Below are 22,249 nucleotides of genomic sequence, written 5' to 3'. Positions count from 1 at the left end.
TCCTAGGAGCAACAGGTTTCTGCAGACAATGGATCCCTTGCTATGGGGAAATTACTAAACCCCTTATAGCATTAACAAAAGATTCAGTCCCTGAACCACTTAAATTAGAGCCAGAACACAAGTTAGCTCTATCGAATTTAAAACAAGCTATTCTGTCTGCTCCTGCTCTAGGCATCCCAGATTATAACAAACCATTTAATTTATATGTACATGAGCGTAGAGGAGTAGCTTCAGGTGTTTTAACCCAAACTTTGGGACCATACCAGCGTCCAATTGCTTATTATTCAGCTCAGCTAGACCCTATAGCTGCAGGTGCACCACCATGTCTTAGAGATGTAGCTGCCACAGCTCTGTTAGTGACAAAAACTGTTGATCTAGTATTGGGATGCCCATTAACAATTATGTGCCCACATGAAGTGGAAGCCTTACTGCTAAGACATAGAACACAGGCATTTTCTGATCAGAGAATTACAAGGTATGAAATAACCTTGCTAAATAATGAAAATATTACTTTAAAACGTTGTACAACTCTTAATCCAGCCACCTTGCTTCCAGATTTACCAGTTTCAGAAGAACCCTTACATAATTGTGAAACACTAGTGTCCATGGCTGAAAAGCCTCGAGACGACCTCCTGGACACTCCTTTAGAGAATCCTGATCTAATTTTATTTACTGATGGCTCTTCATTTATGAGAAATGGCATACGCTACACTGGAGCTGCTGTAGTTACAGAATTTAACACTGTATGGTCAGCTTCACTGCCCTCAAATCTAAGTGTTCAAGCCGCAGAACTCATAGCTCTAAAACATGCATGTATAATTGCCAAAGATAAAAAGGCTACAATTTATACGGATTCTCGATATGCATTTGGAATATGTCATACAGTGGGTATGTTATGGCTCCAGAGAGGATTTTTAACCTCAGCTGGAAAATCTATAGCTAATGCAAAAATTATTAATGAAATTCTTTCTGCTCTCCAGCTACCTAAAGCCCTAGCTGTAGTTCACTGCTCTGCTCATACAGGTGGCACTGACCCTGTCTCTAAGGGAAATAATCGGGCAGATATTGCTGCAAAGCTAGCAGCAATAGAAGGGCCTGAATTAATTTTAACATTAACAACCACTGATGACTTAAATTTATCACTTTCCTATGATGAGAAGGAAGTAACAAAATGGAAGCAGAAATTTAAAGCCAAACAGATAAATGGAGTATGGGTGTCCTCTGAAGGAAAACCCCTGCTCCCTAGACACTTATCGCCAAATTTGCCAATCTATTCATAAAAATGGTCATTTTGGTACCCAGGGCATCGTGGACTCTGTTAAGAGAGTATGGATAGCTCCTGGCATAACCTCTATAGCCTCTAAAGTGTGTGCAGCTTGCCCTACTTGCCAAGCATATAACCAACACGCCTTTCGTGGCAAGGCTTTTGGTGGGCGTCCATTGGCTTACACACCTTTTGAGCACCTACAAATTGATTTCATAACAATGCCAAAGGCTGGACAATATAAATTCTGTCTGGTCATAGTGGATCAACTGACCAGGTGGCCGGAAGCATTTCCTACTGCCCGAGCCACATCAGCCTTTGTTGCCAAGGTGCTTTTAAAAGAAATCATTCCTCGCTTTGGTCTGCCTGCACGTATTGACTCGGACAGAGGGAGTCACTTTACTGATTCAGTTTTATCTGAAATATATTCATGCCTGGGGATAACTCCAAAATTCCATGTACCATATCATCCCCAGAGCTCAGGCCAAGTTGAACGGATGAACAGAGAACTTAAAACCATGATTGGCAAATTATGTACTGAGACACATCTAAAATGGCCTGAAATTCTCCCTCTAGCTCTATTTTATCTTAGAAGCAGACCTAGGGGAGATCTACACATCTCACCATATGAGATGCTTTTTGGACATCCTCCTATACAGGCTAAACCTTTTTCTCCTGCATATACATCACTATTAGGAGGAGATACTTCTATTGCTTCCTATATACAGGAATTGCAACACAGACTGCGTGAACTCCATGAATCTAGAACTGCAGTACAAGCAGGACCAATAGACTTTTCACTTCACGACCTGAATCCAGGAGACAAAATATATATAAAGAATTTCCAGCGCACTGGGGCAACCCAGCCTTCATGGGATGGCCCGTTTGAAATTTTACTAACCACCCCAACAGCTATAAAGATCGGAGAAAAGGACTCTTGGATTCATTGCTCACATGTAAAGAGGGCATCTTCTATTGAACCTGATTGACTGTTTCCTGTTACCTGCATTGGAGATAACAGTTCATAAACTCATGGATGCTAATTTGGAATCATTGGTTTGTCTTGATTCTTTCCCTGATTTTATTTTAATTTTCTTATTGATTTCCTAATATCTTTTAATAGAATAATTGATTTTTTTTGTCTTTTTCTCACTTCTTGTACTTGAGTACATATAATCACTTAATTTTTTTCATTATTTTTTGCAATGCTATAATTTTAATATATATATAATTGCTGTAATATTACTGCTTACTCACAAGGTTTAGACTCCAAGAACTTGCCATACATTGTTAAATGTTATGGGACTGTGATTAATGCTTCTGTCTAATTCCAGGAGAAGGGAACACATGAGCCATTAATGGTGCTAAGGAAAGCACAATGTCATGAAGACCGACTGACAAATCCAATGGGATTTCTGAGAACATCTGCACAGTGCCAAGGAGCACAAGGTTAAAGAGATCATACATATACAGGTGGGATTGAGGTACTCCCACGCCAACACTGAGGACTTGAATTCAGTGTAAGAATCGAAGCTGCGACACTTAGCATATGTTAAGACGTAGGACTCTCCGAACTACACTGCCAGTCAGGTTGGCTATTATCTGGTTCACCCATATATTCCTGAGAGTAAAGGGAATGACAGACGTTTCCCTTGCATTTAAATCTGGTCCTTTTTTCTCTCTTATAGAATGGCAACTTCCTGTAGTCTTAGCTGCAAATGGGTAAGTGCAGTATTACTGCATTGTATCCTACAGACTAGTAGGATGGAAATTATAATTGATTAGACCCTAATACAAGGGCCTGTTATAATTTTATTTTGTTTTCTTCAAAAAATTTTATGTACATAACTTTGATATTTTGATTTTGATTTTAATGCCTTTCTTTTTCAAAAGCTTCAATTTTCTTCTATTTGATTTTTTATATTTTTTCTTTCTTTTTTTCTTTTGAATTTACTCATACAACCCCATGACTCAACTGTATATATTGAGCTGATCTGGGTATTTCTTTCTAAATACCCACGTCAGGGGGGATTGTATTTTTATGAAATCCAAGATTAATCGTATTTTATTATATCCAAGATTTAATTTTGGTTTTGTTTGAGAAAAAATTCTCAGGGAAAGAAACTTGCTGATTCCTTAATCCAGAGAATGAACTGTTTGCAGAGAGATGCCTGAAGAACCTATGTTTAATCAAGAGATCCAGAATGAACTTTGGGTACTAATGAATGGACTGATGGGTTTTGAACAGCTACTTTAATTGTACATGATATGCCAATAAGGGACTGCCCCAATTGGTTTTTTTTGTCAACGCGCTTAGCAAAACATTGGTTTTGCTTTCTCTCTTTTCCATTTCCCTCTTATCTCTAACTATTGTAGTTAGAAGGATCTTTGTGGTAGAAGATGTTTGTGTAACATGATCACTTGGGGTGACTAGGCACCCAATATGATCATCAGGGGGGATTGTGTAAATAGAATTAGCTCGAGCCCATTAATAGTCAAAAATCTACTCAACCTAGGCGTGCTAATGATGTCACTCTCACCTCCCTTAGTGGGGAGGGGAGATGAGTTACCCACATGTGACAATAAGTAACAAATCAAGAATAAGGGACTGCCCTTTGGGCAGTCCAAATCAATGTAGAAACTGCCATTTGTCCATTTGAATTAGAGGTGGACCACAGGAAGTGATGAAAGACACGATCTCTTTAAGTAAGTTAGTGAACTTCCTGTGGGGGCAGTTGCCGTCTTGAACTGGAAGAAGCATCTCCTGAGACCACAGACAGCTTACACTCTGTATTGTCACGTGGGTAAGTTAGGCTGACTTCCTTGGCCTAGCTGGGCCAATTCTAAACTCTGCCTATCTGGCCGTTGGGCCTTGTGGCTTACAGCTTCATTTATTTAGCCCCTTAACCTTCTCTCTCCGTCCAGGCCTTTGGCCTGGACTAGCCTCTCCTTTTCTCTTTATTCCTACTCTTTACCTACCTGATTGTAAATAAACTCTTCAACCCAATGCTGACTTGGGTCTGATTTAATTACGGAATCAACCTGAATTGTTGATTCCTGGCGGCCACATATTTAATATATATTTATAAATACCTAAAATTTCCTTCTTACAGTTAAAAGGCTAATTAAACTAAATTACATGCCACAAGGCCTTAGCCATCAGAGAGACAAGAGCCTACTTAAGGTAGAGTCTGGAAAACGCCAAGGTAGGCCAAGGAAGTCAGCCTAACTTACCCACATGACAATTCAGAGTGGAAGCAGTCTGAGGTCTCAGCAGAGATCCTTCAGCACCAAGTTCAAAGCGGGAACTGCCCCAACAGGAAGTAACCAACATACTTGAAGAGATAGTGTCTCTCATTACTTCCTGTGGGTCCACCTCTAATTCAAGTGGACAAATGGCAGCCTCTACACTGATTTGGACTGCCCAAAAGGCAGTCCCTTGTTCTTGATTTGTTACTTATTGTCATGTGTGGGTAACTCGTCTCCCCTCCCCACTAAGGGAGGTGGGGATGATATTTCTGATAGTAGAGTTTTAACTATGAATGGGCTTAAGCTAATTCTATTCACATATGAGACCGCTAAGCAGATATTCACTCAGCTAGAGTAAAGCCATGTTCCCCTACCTTCTTTCCTTCTCTATCTAGGGCATGTTTGTATCCCATATCCCTGGAAACTAGCAGGAGACATCTTCTTGAGTATGTTTCCATGTAACCTATGGATGCCCTCTGATCCTCCAATCCCCATAAGAGGTGTGAGGTTCATAGTTAATCATTACCTGTTACTGCATAAACATTGCTTGTTATACCATGTATCTAGCTGGTTATAAAAATCCTCACTACTCCCAATAAAGTTGCCTTTGATTACCATCAGCCCTCCTGAGTCCGTTTACATTCTTACACCTCTAGACCCCAGACAGGGTGGGATTTGAATCCAGATTTCCTTGACTTCAAATTTTGTACCCCATTAACTACATCATGCTGCCTCTCCTGGACATGGATGAGAGTAGCATAGGATAAGATATGGACCCCCCCCCCAGCAATACCATTACTATGTTTGTATCCCAAAGAGATGAAAAACATGTGCAAAAATATTTAAAGTAGCTCTTTTTGTGGGGACAAAGATTTGGAAAAGTGAACAGATATCTATCAACTGTAAATATAGTTATAGTATATGTTATATGATTGTGATGGAATATTTTTGTGCTGTAAGAAACAACAAGCAGGAGGAGCTCAGAAAAACCTGGAAAGAATGAAATAGAACCAGGAGAACATTGTACACAGTGACAGGAATACTGTACAATGAACAACTGGGAATAACTTAGCTTTTCTTAGCAATACAGTGATCTAAAACAATTCCAAAGGACTTAATAAAAAAATGCCATCTGTTTCCAGAGAAGGAACTAATGGTCTGAATCCAAAGCAAACTTTTTTTCACTTTTTGTTCAAATTTACTTCCACAAAAGGATTAATATGGAAAAATGTTTTACATGATATTGTACATATAAAAGTTGTATCAGATTGCTTACCATCTGGGTGGGGGAGATTGAGACTCAAAATTCTTTTTAAAGTGTTAGAAATTGAGGGCAACTAGGTGGCTCAGTGGATTGAGAACCAGGCCTAGAGATGGGAAGTCCTGGGTTCCAATCTGGCCTCTGACAGTTCCTAGCTATGTGATCCTGGGCAAGTCACTTAACCCTCATTGCCTAACCATTTCCACTCTTCTGCCTTGGAATCAATACACAGTAAAGTAAGGATTTACAAAAAGTAAAATATTGTAAATTCTTTTTACATGTAACTGGGAGAAAATTAATTTTTTTTTTAAATTAAACTAAGTCTAAAAAGTAGATGCTAAAAGAAGGGACACATCTAGGTAAGGGAGAAGCAGAAACAATGGAACTTCAATAAAGGAGGTAGCATAAAAATAAAAAGGCACCAACTGGTTGTAATCTGCAGCAGGGGAAAAGAATACCTACATTGGTGAAATCATAAATCCAACGAAATACACCTTCCCATTCCAAGTCATTCGTCTCCCCAGCTGGGTAATAAAATCTGAGACAGACTGTTCTTTGGCTTATCTCTGAGCAGGGCACAATGAGGGATAGTTAACCTCTTTCCTGTTCCCATCCCTTGCTCCTTTAATTGTTCCCCTCTCTCAGCAGAGCCAGAAGAACATTGTACACAGAGACCAATACACTGTGGTAAAATTGAATGTAATGGACTTCTGTACCAGCAGCAATGCAATGACATAGGACAGCTCTGAGGGATTTATGGTAAAGAACCCACATTCAGAGGAAGAACTGCAGGAGAGGAAACATATAAGAAAAACAACTGCTTGAACCCATGGGTTGGGGTGGACATGATTGGGGATGTAGACTCAAAACTACCACACCAATGCGACTATCAACAATTTGGAAATAGGTTTTGATCAACGACACAGAATAAAACTAGTGGAAATGTTCGTCAGCTATGGGGGAGGGTGTGTGTGTGGGGTGAAGGGGAAAGTAGGAGCATGAATCATGTAACTATGTTAAAAACGAATATTAATAAATGTTTAAAAAAAAAAGAATATAAGCTGCTACAATATTGTCTCAAAAAAAAAATTGTTTCCCTCTCTCCATCTTCAATCTCTTTCCCCAGCAATTCTTTCCTCTTGATCTAAACGACTCTGTTTTAACAACATTGACAGCCTGGATTCCTCTGGCCCATTTATCCTGGATCTTTCCTGAAATATAGTATTTACCTCCATTTCCTCCATTTCCTCCCTTCCTTCTTTGTTCAATCTCCTGCAATCTACAGCTTCTGTCCCAAGCAGTGGCCTGCAGCTGCCCCTTTAAAGGGGCCCCTTCCCAGGTCTGAAGTTCAAGGAAGAAAGCCTGCCCAGGCTTGGAGCACAGAGGTGTCTCCTCTGCTTTAAGTCTTCAGGCCCCAGGAAGCTGATGTGGGGAGCAGGGAGCCTGCTTGGGAGAAGCAGTCTAGAAGACATCCAAGGGGAGCTGTGCCTGCATGGCCTAGTGCTGCCCTAAGGTCAGGTATGGAAGTGCCTACTTCCATGGAGGAAGTGGAGACAGGAGCATATTGGTGCTGCCATCAGGTCCCAGAAGGCCTCATACCTGTTTCACAGAAACTTTACAGCAAATATGTTTTTTAAACTCTTTCCTTCCATCTTAGAACCAGTACTGTATATTGGTTCCAAGGCAGAAGAGCAGTAAGGACTAGGCAATGGAGGTTAAGTGACTTGTCCTGGGTCATACAGCTAGCAAGTGTCTAGGACAGATTTGAACCCAGGACCTCCCTGCCTCTAGGTTTGGCTTTCTATTCACTGAACCATCTAGCTTCCCCCTATAGCTATTATTTTCCCATTGTACTTGTGCCTCATCTGCAGGCAGTGTATTGTGGTGACAAGTAAATTGGACTCTGCAATCTGCTCCCTCTCCTGTAAAGGGATATAATTAACATCCTACCTACCTCACAGGGGGTCTGAGGAACACCTAAACTTCCTGGCTAGCAGAGCACTCTGCATACAACAGGCACTTAATGACTGTTGAATTAAGATGAGATGACAGATATAAGAAGGTCTTTTATAAACTGTGAAGGGCTGCTGAAGCAGAAGATATTATGGACTATAAACAGTTTGTAAAAGCAAGCTATGACCAGGAAGGAGCACTGCCCTGCTTTATTCATTGGTTAGTTGTCTGTTAGGACCTTCATCTCTCTTGCCCGTGGACCGGGCAGGGTCCTCAAGAACTGGTTTCAGTCTTGGAGTCACTCCTCATCCATCTTGTGCCTGGCAAATGGGGTCCCGAGGCCTCCTGCCAGCAGATCTGCCGCCAACACTAGGTGAGTCAGTGCTGCAGTCAGTCTTGCAGCATCTAGTGAGGCCTTCAGTCAGGCTGAGCCCCAGCCCCAGTGATATGAGGCCGCAGAGTAGCCAGGGAGATGAGAATGGCTTCCTGGAATGGAAAGACCCAAGTTGGCAGGGCCGATGATAGGCAGAACCCAGGTTCCCAAACCTGCAGCAGAGGGATTATTCCCCCATTCTGTAATACCCCTCTTAAAGTGTAATATGTTCAGGAGAGAATAGCAGACTTTTGGGACAAAACCCCATACATGGAAGGAAGCATCTTTCTGGATTATGCCCACTTTCTACCTTTCTAGTCACATTTCCAAATTTGTAAAATGATGGGGTCAGACTAATTTCTAAAAGTTCTCCTCATTCTAACATTTAATATGCTCTGACTTCATCTTTCCATCTACAGCCAAGGGCATCATCTTCTGATGGGCAAAGGACACTGGGGAAATGATAAAAGAAAGGCTAACCCCCCACTCTCAAGATGCTGTGAGAGGTCTCAGTGTTCTAGAAAAGTAGCAAGAGATGCATACTTCAGGCTGATATATCTAGTGGGAAAGGAGGCAAGGGGAATTCTTCAGAGGACAGGGTTTTCAGAACAGTTCCAGGGCTCAGCCTTGGCCAGTGGGAAAGGAAATGGCATCACAGGAAGGTGAGGGCCATAGGAGAAGACACTAAGGTTCTTACCTCAGTACGAATGGTTCGGCTGCCTTGTCCCGGACAGGTGTTGAGGTAGAAATCAAAGAGAACACTGGGATCTGTGACTTCTAGGTTAGGATCAGCCTCAACACCAGCTTCTAACCCCTGGAGGCCCCCAAACACCACCATGGCATGGCTTGAAGGAGAGAGGAGAGCAGAGAGCAGGGGAGGGTGAAAGTGAGAACTTAAATCGGGATGTTCTTAACATTTGCAATATTTATTCAAACCATATCCATCCTTTCCAGCCCAGGTCCCGTCCCATCCTCTTCCTTCAGGAAGCCTTCTCTGAATTTCTAAGGTACTAAACAAATGACCACAACTCTTCCTCATGTGTGGCCTCTATAGTGGCAAAAAGGGAGACAAGATCACTGAATTCCTTAGACTGTCGGCTGGAAGGAGGACTGACTTGCTAAGCTTGGGCCAAGAGGAACTGACTCTGGCTTATAAGGAGAAACTTCCCAGCAATTAAAAGACTTGTCAGAAAGTGGGAGACGGTAGTTGCACTGATCTGAGTTCTTGTCTTTCAAAGTTGTCTTAAAAAAAGGGCTGTAGATAGGTTCCCCATCTCTGGCAGTCTCTAGACTGATTGTGGATGAGTGGATGAACACACAGCAGGGATAATGCAGAGGATTCCATTAGACCAGCTGGCACCTGGGGAACCTCCTAATTGTGAGATTCTGTCCTCCATCCTTCCCATTCCAAGTCACTTGTCTCCCAGGCTGGGTAATAAAGTCTGTCTGAGACAGAGACTATGTTCTTTGGCTTATCTCTGAGCAGGACATGAGGAGGATAACTGATAGAAAATGAGAGCTCTCCTCCTGGGATGGAGGCCCATGGCTCTGGGGGTGATAAGGGGATGGGTATAGTAGGAAGAGAGATAACTCATACTTTCTGCATTTGGGGTGGGAAGAAGCAGGAAAGGAAGGAACAAGTGAGCTAAGCTCCAGAACATTAGCCCATTTCCTGGCTCCTTGGTTAGCTTTGCTTCCTTTGAGCTCTCCATCCTGCACCCCATTCCCCACCCGCCCCTTGGTGCTTCTGTCTCTGAATGTAGCTCACTTGAAATTGGGAAGCTGGATTGAGGCCAGACCCTCTCCTCGCTCTGAGGTTCCGATGGTCAGGTCATAGCCATCCTTGTAGGGGCCTTCAGCAAACACTGCACCTAGAGAAGAGTCCAGTTTAGCTAAGACTGCAGATACACTTCAAGTACCCTCCCCACACACAACCCACCACCCCCAGCATCCCAAATAGTACTTAATTCCAAGACTCCATTTCCTAGGAAGTTCCTATACCAAGAGAAGAACCAAAAACTTATAACCACTGGATATTAGAGCTGGAAGGACAGCTAGGTGGCGCATTAGATACAGAGACTGGCCTGGAGTCAGAAAGACTGGAGTCCAAATACAGCCTCAGATGCTAGCTGGGAAAGTCACTTAATCCTGTTTGCCTCAGTTTCCTCATCTGTCAAATAAGCTGGTAAAGGAAATGATAAACCACTCCAGTATCTCTGCCAAAAAAAACCCAAATGGTGGCACAAAGAGTCAGACATGACTTAAAAACTTAACTGAACAACAAGTCCAGGAGTTCTTAACCTGAGATTTGTGAACTTAAAAAAATGTTTTAACTATTTCAATATAAAATTGGTTTCTTTTGTAATCTTATATATTTTGTTTTATGTGTTTACAAACACTATTGTGAGAAGAGGTTCATAGGCTTTACCAGTATGCACAAGGAACTGTGGCACAACAAATGTTAAGAACCTATTTTAAACCAACCCTCTCATTTTGGGAAGTTGACTTGTCTCAATCAAATAGCTTATAAACTACCAACTTCTTTGGACTTCAGTCCAATGTTCCTTCTATTGTACAAAGGACCTTAGAAATCTTCTAGTCTTTTCCCCTAATTTTACAAATTGGGAAACAGAGACCCAAAGCTGGGGAATACTCTGTCCTAGGTCACACAAAGATTAAGTGGCAATGCCAGGATTAGACTTGGAAAATTTCCTATCAGGCAATTGCTCTTTAGACATATTAGCCAATGCCCACTAGGGGTAGGAGGTCAAATACTCACTAAGACAGGAGGCCAGGCGAACACTGTAGCCCCAGTAGAGCCCAGCATGGGTGCGGGGCTCTTGGCTTGATACAACTCGTCCCTTGAGGCTCTTGCTCTCTGGAAGGGAAGAAGGAAAGAGATCAGGAAGAAGGAAGGAGATCAGGAAGAAGACTATGGGACCTCTCCCTCTGTAAACCCTGGGCCCCTTCTGCAAACCCAATCCTAGTAGGGGCTTCCAGCCAATCTAATCTATAAACATTTGCTAATTGCTTCCTCTACAGAGAGGAGTGTGCTGGCCACTGAAGGAGATATGAAAAAAAATTAGAGAAGGCATTCAAGGAGCACAATCCAACCATCACTAATTAAAAGCCCATTATTTACTAGGCACTGGCAATACAAAAATGAAAATGTCATTAAGGAGCTCATCTCCTAATAGGGAGAATCCAGAATGATGATATAGATGTAAAATGTGACAGAGGTAAAGGAGATCAGGTAAATTGCACTGACATGATGTGACATTTCAGCTTCATTCTGAGCAGGGATCCATCATCAAGGCCTTTGGGTCTATTTATCCCTTAAGCCTCATGGATTGGGGAGGAAAGGGCAGGTTACCTGGGATCTGCTGCTGATCCAGCCGCACAGTGACTCTCAGACCAGGTTCCAGGTTCTTGTCTATCTGTACCTCCTACAGAAGGAAGAGCCTGAGTCTGGGCCTGAGCAAGAAATCTTCCCCCATTCCTACCCCAGGAGAGGACCTGGGGAAAAATAGTTATGCCTACTGGAATCAAGAAGCATTTATTAAGGGCCTACTGTGCAGCAAGCACTGTACTAAGCTGATGAAAGCCACCGGCATCCAGGTCTAGGGGCCCCAGGCAGGGTACCTTTTTCATGCCACAGTTGACAAAAGAGCCTCGTCCAGGCCGGGTTGGCCTGTCTAACACAATCCCTTCCCGGTACTCCAAAACCTCCTCCTGCCGTACATGGTGAGGACTGTCTAGGGGATTCAGCAGCCCTGAAGAAAGGGGAGAAAGGAATGGAGGGTGGCCACAAGATATCACAAGAAATTCCAGAGGACTATGATATGGAGGAAAGAGCCCAGGTCTGGGAAACAGGAGACCTGGGTTCTAGTCTTCACTTGGTCACTTCTGGGTTATGTGATTGGGGGGAAAAGTTAGAAAATTCCACAGCTGGAAAAAAACTTTGGAGACCAAGTAGTCAAACATGTACATTCTTTTTTCCCCCCCTTCTATCTTAGAATTAATACTAAGTATTGGTTCCAAGGTAGAAGAGAGATAGTAAGGGCTAGGCGATGGGGGTTAATTGACTTGTTCAGGGTCACATAGCTCAGAAGTTTCTGAGGCCAGATTTGACAAATACGCACATTTTAACCAAGGAGGAAACTAAAGCCTACAGTGGGGAAATGAATGAAGATGATATTTGTTCTGACTTATCTCAGATCAAACATATTGTATAGTGAACATTCCCAACCTTCCCTTAGTAAATCCACCTAACACTTATCATTTGGATTCTAATAGCAAAACCTCACATTTTATATTAGGCTTTGAGGTTTATGAAACATTTCCCTCACAACCCTGTGAAAATACCTAAAGTATTAGTCTCACCCTATACAGAGAAGGAAATGTAAGGTGCAGAGAGCTAAAGGTGATGAAAGCAGGGCTTTACAATGATGAAATTTCTCTTGTCACGGAAATTCAGAAAGAAAAGGGGTGGGGGTGGGGCAATGAGCTCAGCTCTTTGGACTCCAAGATAACTGTTCTTCTAGGCACAGCTACAGGGATAGAAGCTTGGGAAGGATTTAAGAGCAAGAGGGTTGACAGGAAAGACATCAGAGCACAGCTGGGGTCCTACCTGCAAACTGCAGATCCTGATGTTTGGGGAAAAAGGCTTTTCTCAGGTACCTAAAAACACAGTTCTCTGTGGTGAATTTCCAGGGGAGAGTTTCCTCTCCAGATCAGTTATAAGTACCTTCCCTCCTCCTGGCCCTGCTCTCCAACCCCTCTTCTCCTGTTTCGTTCTCAGTTTGGGATTCAAGCACCTTACCTCCTCTCCAACAAAAGAGAGGGGAATTCTCTGGGGTGAGGCTTTCCACCTTCCATTCCTGCTTCCCCTCCCTCCTCTCCCAAACACAAATTTCCTCTTACTGTGGGCACTCCAAATATTGGAGGATTCGAGCTAGCTGCACCGAGGCCTGTCCTTTTTTGCCAATGCCAACAAACTCTCCCTCGACGCTCCTAGAAGGGTATGAAATGGGTTAGTTGACTTAGAAGCTCAGCTCCTCCAGAAGTTTCTGTGAAGTAGGTGATCCCATGGGCAGGAGAGAAGAAGGGGTCCCTAGCCTTTTCTGCCCAGGGAGTGGGGCTTAGTTACCCTTTCATTTGATTGGAATGTTTTGGGATTCTGGGCTCTGACAAGCAGCCTCCACAGGCCATTTGTATGTGCTGAGAAAGGTCCCCTTCCCTTACCCTTCTCTCAATATTGTCCCCTCCTCCCTGGGCTGGGTAGCCCCTTACTTGACATCTTCACCCTCTTCATCAAATACCACAATTTCATCCACACAAAAGATGGCACAGGCCCGGGCAATCTGTCCAGCCAGATAGGTTCGAAGCTCTGGAGACTGGGCATTGTTGAGGATAGAGCCAGGGAGGGCCACGCTCAGGGTATATGATCGTCCTGGAGGAGCCAAAAAGGGGAAGTGACTTTCCATGGTTCAAAAGTGAATGAATGTTCCTGAACTGGGCCTAGAAATTAGAACTGCATCTTCAGCTCAGGACTCTTTCCCTAGCACCCTACTTCCCTCATGCAGTCTCTAGGACTACACGGCATCAAGGCTGCCTTTTTCTCATTCCAGGCCCTTCTCCAAATCTTTTTCTAAGGGCTTTGTTCACAATTAACTATGCCAATGGAAAGGTGTTAATTATAGAAAATGGCCTCCAAGTGTCCTTCAGCAAAGGACAGTTCCTTAACATAGTAACTCTAGAAATCCAAGTTCTAGTCCTGGCTCCACTAACTTGCTGTATGACCTTAGTGAACCATTTCCCTCTCCAATGGCTTTGGTTTCCTCTCCTGTAAAATGCAAGGATTGGCCTAGATTCTAATAGCTTGCCATGATAGGAAAGGGACATGTTTTTATGACTTTGTAATGATGGAATTTAACCTGAGGTGACCAGTGGTGGCAGTAGGTATATTTTGGGGTGTTTGGGACTGAGTTGGAAAGATGCTAAGCTTCTCAAATCACATCTGGATTTGACTATTTAACAACCAGGCTGGCAACCCCAAAAGGAGACCCTAGCTGCCACAGGCCTAGTACAAACAATGAAAAGTTAACAAATTAAAGAACAGGCTCCTGGCTGATTTCCTAGGGTGTTCCTGGGGCCCCATGCCTCTCTGAGCAGAAAAGCCCCAGGACATACCATTTGTTTGCTTGTGTGTCTCCTCAGCCTCTTCTCTCTGCTTCTCTGCCTCTTCCTGAGCCCGTTGTTTCTCCAGTTTCTTTATCATTTTCAGCTCTCTCCATTTCTTCTTCTCTTCTTTCCCTGGAAAAAAGATCTCCAAATGGGGGATGTGGATGATCTGATGGGTTTGGGGTGGGGGCAGGGGTAGCAATGGCCTAAGGGAAGAATTTCTGAAAGCAGAGGATGTTGGGAAAATTCTGAGGGAGATGTAGAGAGCTGAACTGAAAGTCCCAAATGATGTAAATTCTATAGAATACAACAACTAGCATTTATATAGTTTGCTTTCTTTGAGATGGAATACTTAAGCATCCTCATCTTCATTTTTCAGGTGAGGAACCTGAGTCTCTGAAAGATTCAGTGACTTGTTCATGATCATATGGTAATCTATGTTTGAGTAAAGACTCAAAACTCAAATCTGGAAATTCCTCAATCTAGCAGTTTTCCTAATTTGCCTATCAAAGATTTGAAATTAGATTAAAAACAACATGCTGGCAAAATGTAAAAAATCAAAACTATAAAATAATCACTAAAACCTAATTTAGCATATTTTTTTAAATAAACTCAAAATGGTTTTGTTAAACTCAATATATGAAGCATGCATGAAATTCTTTAAGCAAAAACCAAATGACTTACTTAATGCTTAGGTTTTTCTTTCTTTTTTAAAGACCTTCAGTCTTAGAACAAGTTTCAAGCCAAAAGAGTAGTAAGAGCTAGGCAATTCGGATTAAGTGATTTGTCCAGGGTCACATGGCTAATATTTTGAGGCCACATTTGAACCCAGACCCTCTCATCTCTAAGTCTGTCTCTCTATCCATTGAACCATCCAGTTATTGCTTGAATTTTCACAAATATTCGGCTACCTAATCCATTTTGTAGAAGGGAGGAGATAAAAAGGCATCAGATATTCTATAAGGGTTAGTTAGCTTGGTCCCATTCCCACCATTCCTCCCTTCCCCATCCTTTTTTCCTGGGCTTTAAGAACTTTTGCTATACAGGTATTTAATATGACTACTGTCCTATAGTTATAAAGATGGACATCTTCCTATGGCAATACTCCTGCACTCTAGCCTCTATTTGGCACTTCAAGTTTCAGCCCTCAGACTGTGAGCTTCTGGTTGATTAATAGTCACCATCTGCTGCCTGGACCCATCCCTAACACCTCCAAATACACTCTGCTCATTTGCCTATTCTAACTCAGAAATCAATCATCTAATCAACACTATGAAAGTATTCCTTCCTGATCACATCAGTGTAGTCTTACCCAATTAGACTGAAGCTTCTTTAGGAGAGGGATGACCAGTGTTTAGTTTCTTGCCTGGTAAATACCTATCTATTCCAGAAGAGGTGGGGGAGGATGGGTATAATATATTGCCAGACTTGGTAATGTTGGTTAGTTTTGTTGAAAATGTTTACTTTCTTTGATACAAAGGATGACTCTTAGGGAAAGGAAGGAGTGGGAAATACTGGGAAGAAAAAGTGATGCAAAACGAAAAGGGCGTCATAAAAGTTTAAAAAAGTTTCTTACAATGGCAAGACCACTAGAGTTTGTTGGGGGACTCCAAAGGGGTCATTTCCTTTGCCTGAACGCTCAGTTTTTCTCCTTTGTTAAATGAGGGTTTGGACTAAGATATCTTTTAAAGTTTCCTCCGGCTCTGAAAGTATTCTACAGGTGCAAAGAGAGAGATGAGGGAGACACTATGCCCAGAAACCAACCAAAACTTTAAACACCCATCACCCTAATTACTCCTGCCCTCTCCGTTCTTACTCTCTTTCTTCAATTTCCGCCACTCGATTTTTCGTACTTCTCCCTGGAAATAAGCAGATCAAAGATTGAACGTTCCCCCCATTCACCACTCTACTCAGACAGAGGCTGAGCCCAGATACCGGCCAGGACGGAGCCTGGACCTCGGCCACGCGCCGAGCCCGGCCCAGCACTGCCCGGGACAGAGACCCCAGACGCGCAGTCTGTCCTCTGCTCCCCGGCAGCTCCCCGCTGCTGCGGGAAGGCCACACCTGGGGTCCAGGAGTTATCTAGGTGCGTCTCCCGACCACGGTGCCCGGCAGAGACAAGCGCCTGGCCAAACCCACCAGCCCACCTGGATCCTAGGCCGCTTCCCCACGAGATCCGCCATCTTCCGCTCAGAAACTCGGTAGCTCCGCCCCCGAGCCAATCAGAGGAGCGGCTTGGAAACCACATCCTTCTTCCTTCAGCCATCCAATCTGGTGCTCCAGGTGTGCGCGCCGGGGAGTAGGGGGCGGTGCAAGGGTGAGGTGGGGAAGGTGCGAGGGCCTCGGGGCTGGAGGAGCTCTTGGCACCGGGCTGTAGGCTCACCTGTTCCCTTGCAGCTGCTCTTAACTAACCAGCTGGAGGCCTAGGGTTTGCCGGCAGCCCCCGCCCGGCCCGTATCAAACCACACCCAAACTGCCCTGCGGAGTAACCAAAATTTGCATTTTTGTGTAGGATCGGAGTCAAACCATGCCTTCCAGGTTCTGTCCCATTTCTTTCTCATTCCAACTCAGTAGAAGTGGTCCCAGGGTTATTGTCCCAATTCACAGGTGAGGCAGCTGAAGCCCAAAGATGGGAAGCAACTTGCCCAAGATCAACCGGGTGAAATGAGTTATTTGAGCTTGCACTACAGTCAGATCTTATGACTCTCAGCCTACCCTGGCTCCAGCAGTGCCGGGGCTTTACACTTAGTAAAAAGTGTTATTATTCCACTTCCTGACAGGCTTCATCAAGGTGAGGCTGTGACCAGGAATTCCTAATGTCCTCCTGCCCTGCAGAATGCAAGCTTGGTGATCTGGAACCAGGCTTTAGCTGGCTTTGGCAGATTCTGCCCAATCAAAGCCCAGGGACTGTTTTCCAGGCCAGCCTAAGTTTAGAGAGGTTTATCCATCACCTAAAGCCAGCCAATGAGGTCAGATGTGTAGCCATAGCAGTTAGTGAGACATCTGACTAAAAACCGAAAAAGATTGCATTCTGCATGAGTGGAGATGAAGCCTTGAGTCCATCAAGTATACACAGTATAATACCAAAGTTGTTTGAATGGTGGGCCATCTTTTTAGATACAGTAACAGGGGCATACTACTTACTAAGGCATAGAAGAAGAGGTTGAAAACAACCAGGACTATGGAGAATGCTCAGACCAATGATTTTTTCTTCTGTTCTGGTCTATACCAGGAATATTTTTAAATATTTCTATGGGGCTTTTCCATTTTTTTTCATGTATGATTGGAACAGAGGGATAGTTTAGGAAAGGATAAGAGGGGGGTCAGAACATGAGTTGGGGCTTAGGGGAGGCAAGCAGGCCCAGGTCAGCTTGTTAGGCTGGCATTTTGGGAGAGAAGCATCTGAGGTTTAGGTCTCAGAGCTGTATAATTTAAATATAAATATATAGTATAAATGATATAAATAGATTCTGTGGCAATGGTGTCCTCAGATAGATAGGTAGGGGAAGGGGGGAATCACTACATTCATCAGTCAATCAATCAACAATCAAGATTTATTAAGTGCCAGGCACTATGGTAAGCATTGAGGATATAACCCTCAAGGAGCTTATAATATATTTTTTTAAACCCTTACCTTACCTGAGAATTAATACTATGTATTTGTTCCAAGGCAGAAGAATGCTAAGAACTCAGCAAAGGGTGGGAGGGTTAAGTGACTTTGCCCAGGGTCACATTTGAACCCAGGACCTCCTATCTCTAGGCCTGGCTCTCAATCCACTGAGCCACCTAGCTGTCCCCAGAGTTTATTATCTAATGAGGAACACAACATCCTTGCGAATTATACAAAGCAAGGTATATACAGAATAAATGGGAAATAATCAACAGAGGGAAGGTGCTGGAATTAAGTGGAGTTAGGCTTCTCCTACAGGGTGGGATTTTAGTTGGAACTTAAAGGAAGATGGGGAAGTCAACAGTCAGTGGACCAGGAAGTACATTCTGAATTAGGGGGACAACAAGAAAGAATTCTTCCAGACTAGAGATGGAGTACAGCTAGGAGACTGGGTGCCACTGAAGTCACTGGATCATGGGTGTTGGGGAATAAGGTGTAAGAAGACTATAAAGGTAGGAGATAGTAAGTTATTACAGGCTTTGAATACCAAAGAGGATTCTGGATTTGATCCTGGGGGCAATAGGAAGCCACTCCAGTTTATTGAGTAAGGGGGGGTGTATGTGATATGATTGGGCCCAAACTTTAGGAAAGTCACTTTAATGGCTGAATGGAGGATGAACTGGCATAGGGGGAGAGAAGGCAGACAGAACACCAGCAGGCTATCACAATCTCAAGGTGAGGAGGGCCTGCACCAGTGGGTGGCAGTGTCAGAGGCGATATGAGACCATATTTGAGAGATGCTGCAAGAGTGCAATTTACAACAGTTTGGACTTGAGGGTCTAGAGAGTGAGGAATCCAGAATGCCTCCTAGGTTGGGGGCAGGGAGGATGATGTCATCCTCTATAGAGAAGGTTGTTGGGGGATGTGGGGAGGGCCTGGGGGAAATGTAATGAGTTCTCTTGTGGACATACTATTGTTTTTTTCTTTTTAAACATTTACTTTCCTCTTGGAGTCAGTACTGTGTATTGGCTCCTAGGTGGAAGAGTGGTAAGGGTAGGCAATGGGGGTCAAGTGACTTGCCCAGGCTCACACAGCTGGGAAGTATCTGAGGCCAGACTTGAACCTAAGACCTCCCTGGACATGCTGTTTTAAATGTCTACTAGTCCCCAACTGATAAATGGGCAAGAGACATGAAGAGATAATTTTCAGGTAAAGAAATCAAAAGTATCAATAAGCACATAATAATTAGAGAAATGCAAATCAAAACAACTCTGAGGTATCACTTCACACCTAGCAGATTGGCTAAAATGAAAGAAGGGGAGAGTAATGAATGCTGGAGGGGATGTGGCAAAATTGGGACATTAATGCATTGCTGGTGGAGTTGTGAATTGATCCAACCATTCTGGCTGGCAATTTGGAATTATGCCCAAAGGGCTATAAAAGAATGCCTGCCCTTTGATCCAGCCATACCATTGTTGGGTTTGTACCCCAAAGAGATCATAGATAAATAGACTTGTATGAAAATATTTATAGCTGCGCTTTTTGTGGTGGCAAAAAAACTGGAAAAGGAGGGTATGTCCTTCAATTGGGGAATGATTGAACAAATTTTGGTATATGCAGGTGATGGAATACTATTGTGCTCAAAGGAATAATAAACTGCAGGAATTCCATGTGAATTGGAAAGACCTCCAGGAATTGATGCAGAGCAAAAGGAGCAGAGCCAGAAGAACATTGTACACAGAGACCGATATACTATGGTAAAATTGAATGTAATGGACTTCTGTACTAGCAGCAATGCAATGACCCAGGACAGCGCTGAGGGATTTATGGAAAAGAACGCTACCCACATTCAGAGGAAGGACTGCAGGAGAGGAAACACAGAAGAAAATCAACTGCTTGAATACATGGGTTGATGAGGACATGATTGGGGATCGAAAGTACCAAACCAATGCAACTATCAAGAATTTGGAAATAGGTCTTGATTAATGACACATGTTAAAACCAGTGGAAATGCATATCGGCCGGGGGAGGGGGGAGGTCGGGGGGTGAAGGGGAAAGTAGGCACATGAATCATGTAACCATGTTAAAAATGAATATTAATAAATGTTTAAAAAAATAAATGTCTACTAGGTATCTGGTTTGAAATGTCTGAAAGGCAGTTGGAGATGTGAGAGTGGAGGTCAGCAGGGAGTGTGGGGCAGGAAAGGTAGACCTGGGAATCATCAGTGTTGAGATGATAATTAAAAACATGAAATCTGATGAGATCACCAACTGACCTGGTATAGAGGGATATAGAGAGCCAGCTCTCTATATTTTTGGGGGGTTCTGAGTGGTGTTTGGTGGCATCGGATTGTTAAGACAGGAAAAAGAAAATGAGAACAACCAGACTAATGGTTAGCCTATGCTGATCTAACGCTATGGGATTTGGAGTTTATTTTATACTGGTTTCAAACAAAGAACATAAAGAAAGAGTCACAGCTGTGAAGGGGTTACAAATCATACACAACCCATTAAAGTCTACAAAGTAGAGAGATAGGTATAAGGGCAAGGGCCAAATTCCAACCACCAATTAGAAGGGGGTCAATTCTGGGAGCAGAAATATATTTCATGGAGATTTTTACTAATTGAGTCCTGTCTTCCTGATTTACAGAATTTGGACCTGGTCAGATAAAGTCTGGACTAGGTTGTCCAGCTCCAGCTTGTCTAAGTAATATTTTTTAGGGTTCAGGCTTCTTAATTATCAAGGAGAGAAATTGTTAACTCAGTAGCTGCTGGTCTGCTAAGGACTCAAAGCTTTCCAATAAGAATATTAAGAAAAGGTGGGGATCTGAAAATGAGTCAAAAGAGGAGCCTCAGATGTTTACCTTAGATGGCCCATTCTATCTGCATCTGACATGCAGTGCAGAAAAAACCATACACACAGTTTTACTTGCCAATGATTTTGTAATGGGATCCAGAGAAAACCTCTATTACAGACTCTATTTCTCTAAATGACTCCCAATAGCCTCTTGGAGGGGTCAAGTTGTTTTTGGATTAACCTACCTGCTGGTATCAGAGCTTTTCAGGGCTCAGGTGACCAGGACCAAACACAAAGACTGCCTCAGCCTGTATTGGTCACGTAGGGAATCCAGATAACAGGCCCTATCCTCACCCTATTTCTCCAATTGGCTCTCAACAGAGGGAGAAGAGAAGAGGGCCAGGACAGAATCCTGAGGGACATCTACAGTTAGAGAGCATTATCTCCAGAAGAGTCAAAGAAATTAAGATCACTACAGGCCTCAAATTGACCTAGAAAATGCATACTAATGTTATCTATGCTTTAGTGTATTTTTATTTATTTTGTTAAGTATTTCCCAATTATAGGGGTAGCTAGGTGGCTCAGTGAATTGAGAATCAGTCCTAGAAATGGGAGGCTTTGGGTTCAGATGTTCAGATTTGGCCTCAGACACTAGCTGTATAACTCTGGACAAATCACTTAATCTCCATTGCCTAGACCTTAGTGCTGTTCGGTTTTGGAGCCTATATATAGTATTGATTCTATGACAGAAGGTAAGTGTTTTCATTAAAAATATACATATGCACATATATATTTCCCAATTATATTTTCATCTGGTTGGAGGAGGGGCACTTGGTAGTATTGTGGACCACATGTGGTAGCTAGATAGCCCAGTAGATAATGCTCTACACCTAGAATTAGAAAAGCCTGAGTTCAAATTTGGCCTTAAACACTAGCTATGTGACCCTGCAAGTCACCTAACCTCTACCTCGGTTTCCTCATTTATAAAATGGTGGAGAGAATAACACCTGCCTCCCAGGGTTGTTGTGAGGGTCATTTGAGATAATGATAGCCAGGGGTTTAGTACAGTCCCTGGTAGTAGGCGCTCTAGAAATTAGCTATATGTATCCTGTGGGCTGTGTGCTTGACACCTATAGTCCAGGGGAACAGAATGAGAAAGACATCCATCCTCAGAGAGTCATCCTGTTGGGTTTTGCTTTATTACACATATTTGTTACAAGATAGTCTACTTGGGAGTGAAGGAGGTGGGCCATCATAGAGCTAGCCAGAGAGGTTGGACCTCTGATGTTAAAGGGAACTCTCCAGTGAAGAAATCCTCCTCTATCTTGCTAGTATGCCACTTAAGAGTTTTACCCCTTGGAGCATTTGAGAGAATAAGTGTTTTTTCCCCAGGTCACATAGCCAGTGTCAGGGACAAGACTAGAGCCTGACTTTGAGGCCTGCTTTCTTCAAATGCCCAACCATATAGGGGTAAGAACATCAATAAAAAAACAGTTTTAAAATGCACTGAAGAAAATAAAAAATATGGTAGGGGACCCACTAATTTTTTCTCCCTATCT

At 43.1% G+C, this 22,249-nt stretch overlaps 1 protein-coding gene across 2 annotated transcripts; it reads right to left on the bottom strand.

Annotated features, from left to right (window-relative positions):
* Positions 1-7,908: 7,908 nt before the first annotated feature.
* SPOUT1 (SPOUT domain containing methyltransferase 1) lies at positions 7,909-16,590 on the bottom strand. Of its 2 annotated transcripts, XM_044661344.1 has the most exons (12): positions 16,431-16,590; positions 16,100-16,142; positions 14,293-14,415; positions 13,393-13,552; positions 13,024-13,113; positions 12,731-12,780; positions 11,743-11,873; positions 11,474-11,546; positions 10,880-10,978; positions 9,869-9,971; positions 8,798-8,945; positions 7,909-8,213 (listed from the first exon to the last, which is right to left on the bottom strand). In XM_044661344.1, the coding sequence occupies exons 1-12, from the start codon at positions 16,464-16,466 to the stop codon at positions 8,145-8,147; spliced, it is 1,125 nt and encodes a 374-aa protein (XP_044517279.1). In that variant the 5' UTR covers positions 16,467-16,590; the 3' UTR covers positions 7,909-8,144. The 2 variants fall into 2 exon arrangements, with proteins under 2 accessions (XP_044517279.1, XP_044517280.1); XM_044661345.1 differs by lacking the exons at positions 16,100-16,142; positions 16,431-16,590 and adding an exon at positions 15,860-15,991.
* Between the last annotated feature and the right edge of the window lie 5,659 nt (positions 16,591-22,249).

Source organism: Gracilinanus agilis, chromosome 2, assembly GCF_016433145.1.
Source record: "Gracilinanus agilis isolate LMUSP501 chromosome 2, AgileGrace, whole genome shotgun sequence".
Lineage (NCBI taxonomy): Eukaryota > Metazoa > Chordata > Mammalia > Didelphimorphia > Didelphidae > Gracilinanus > Gracilinanus agilis.
This window is presented reverse-complemented; position numbering and strand designations above follow the sequence as displayed.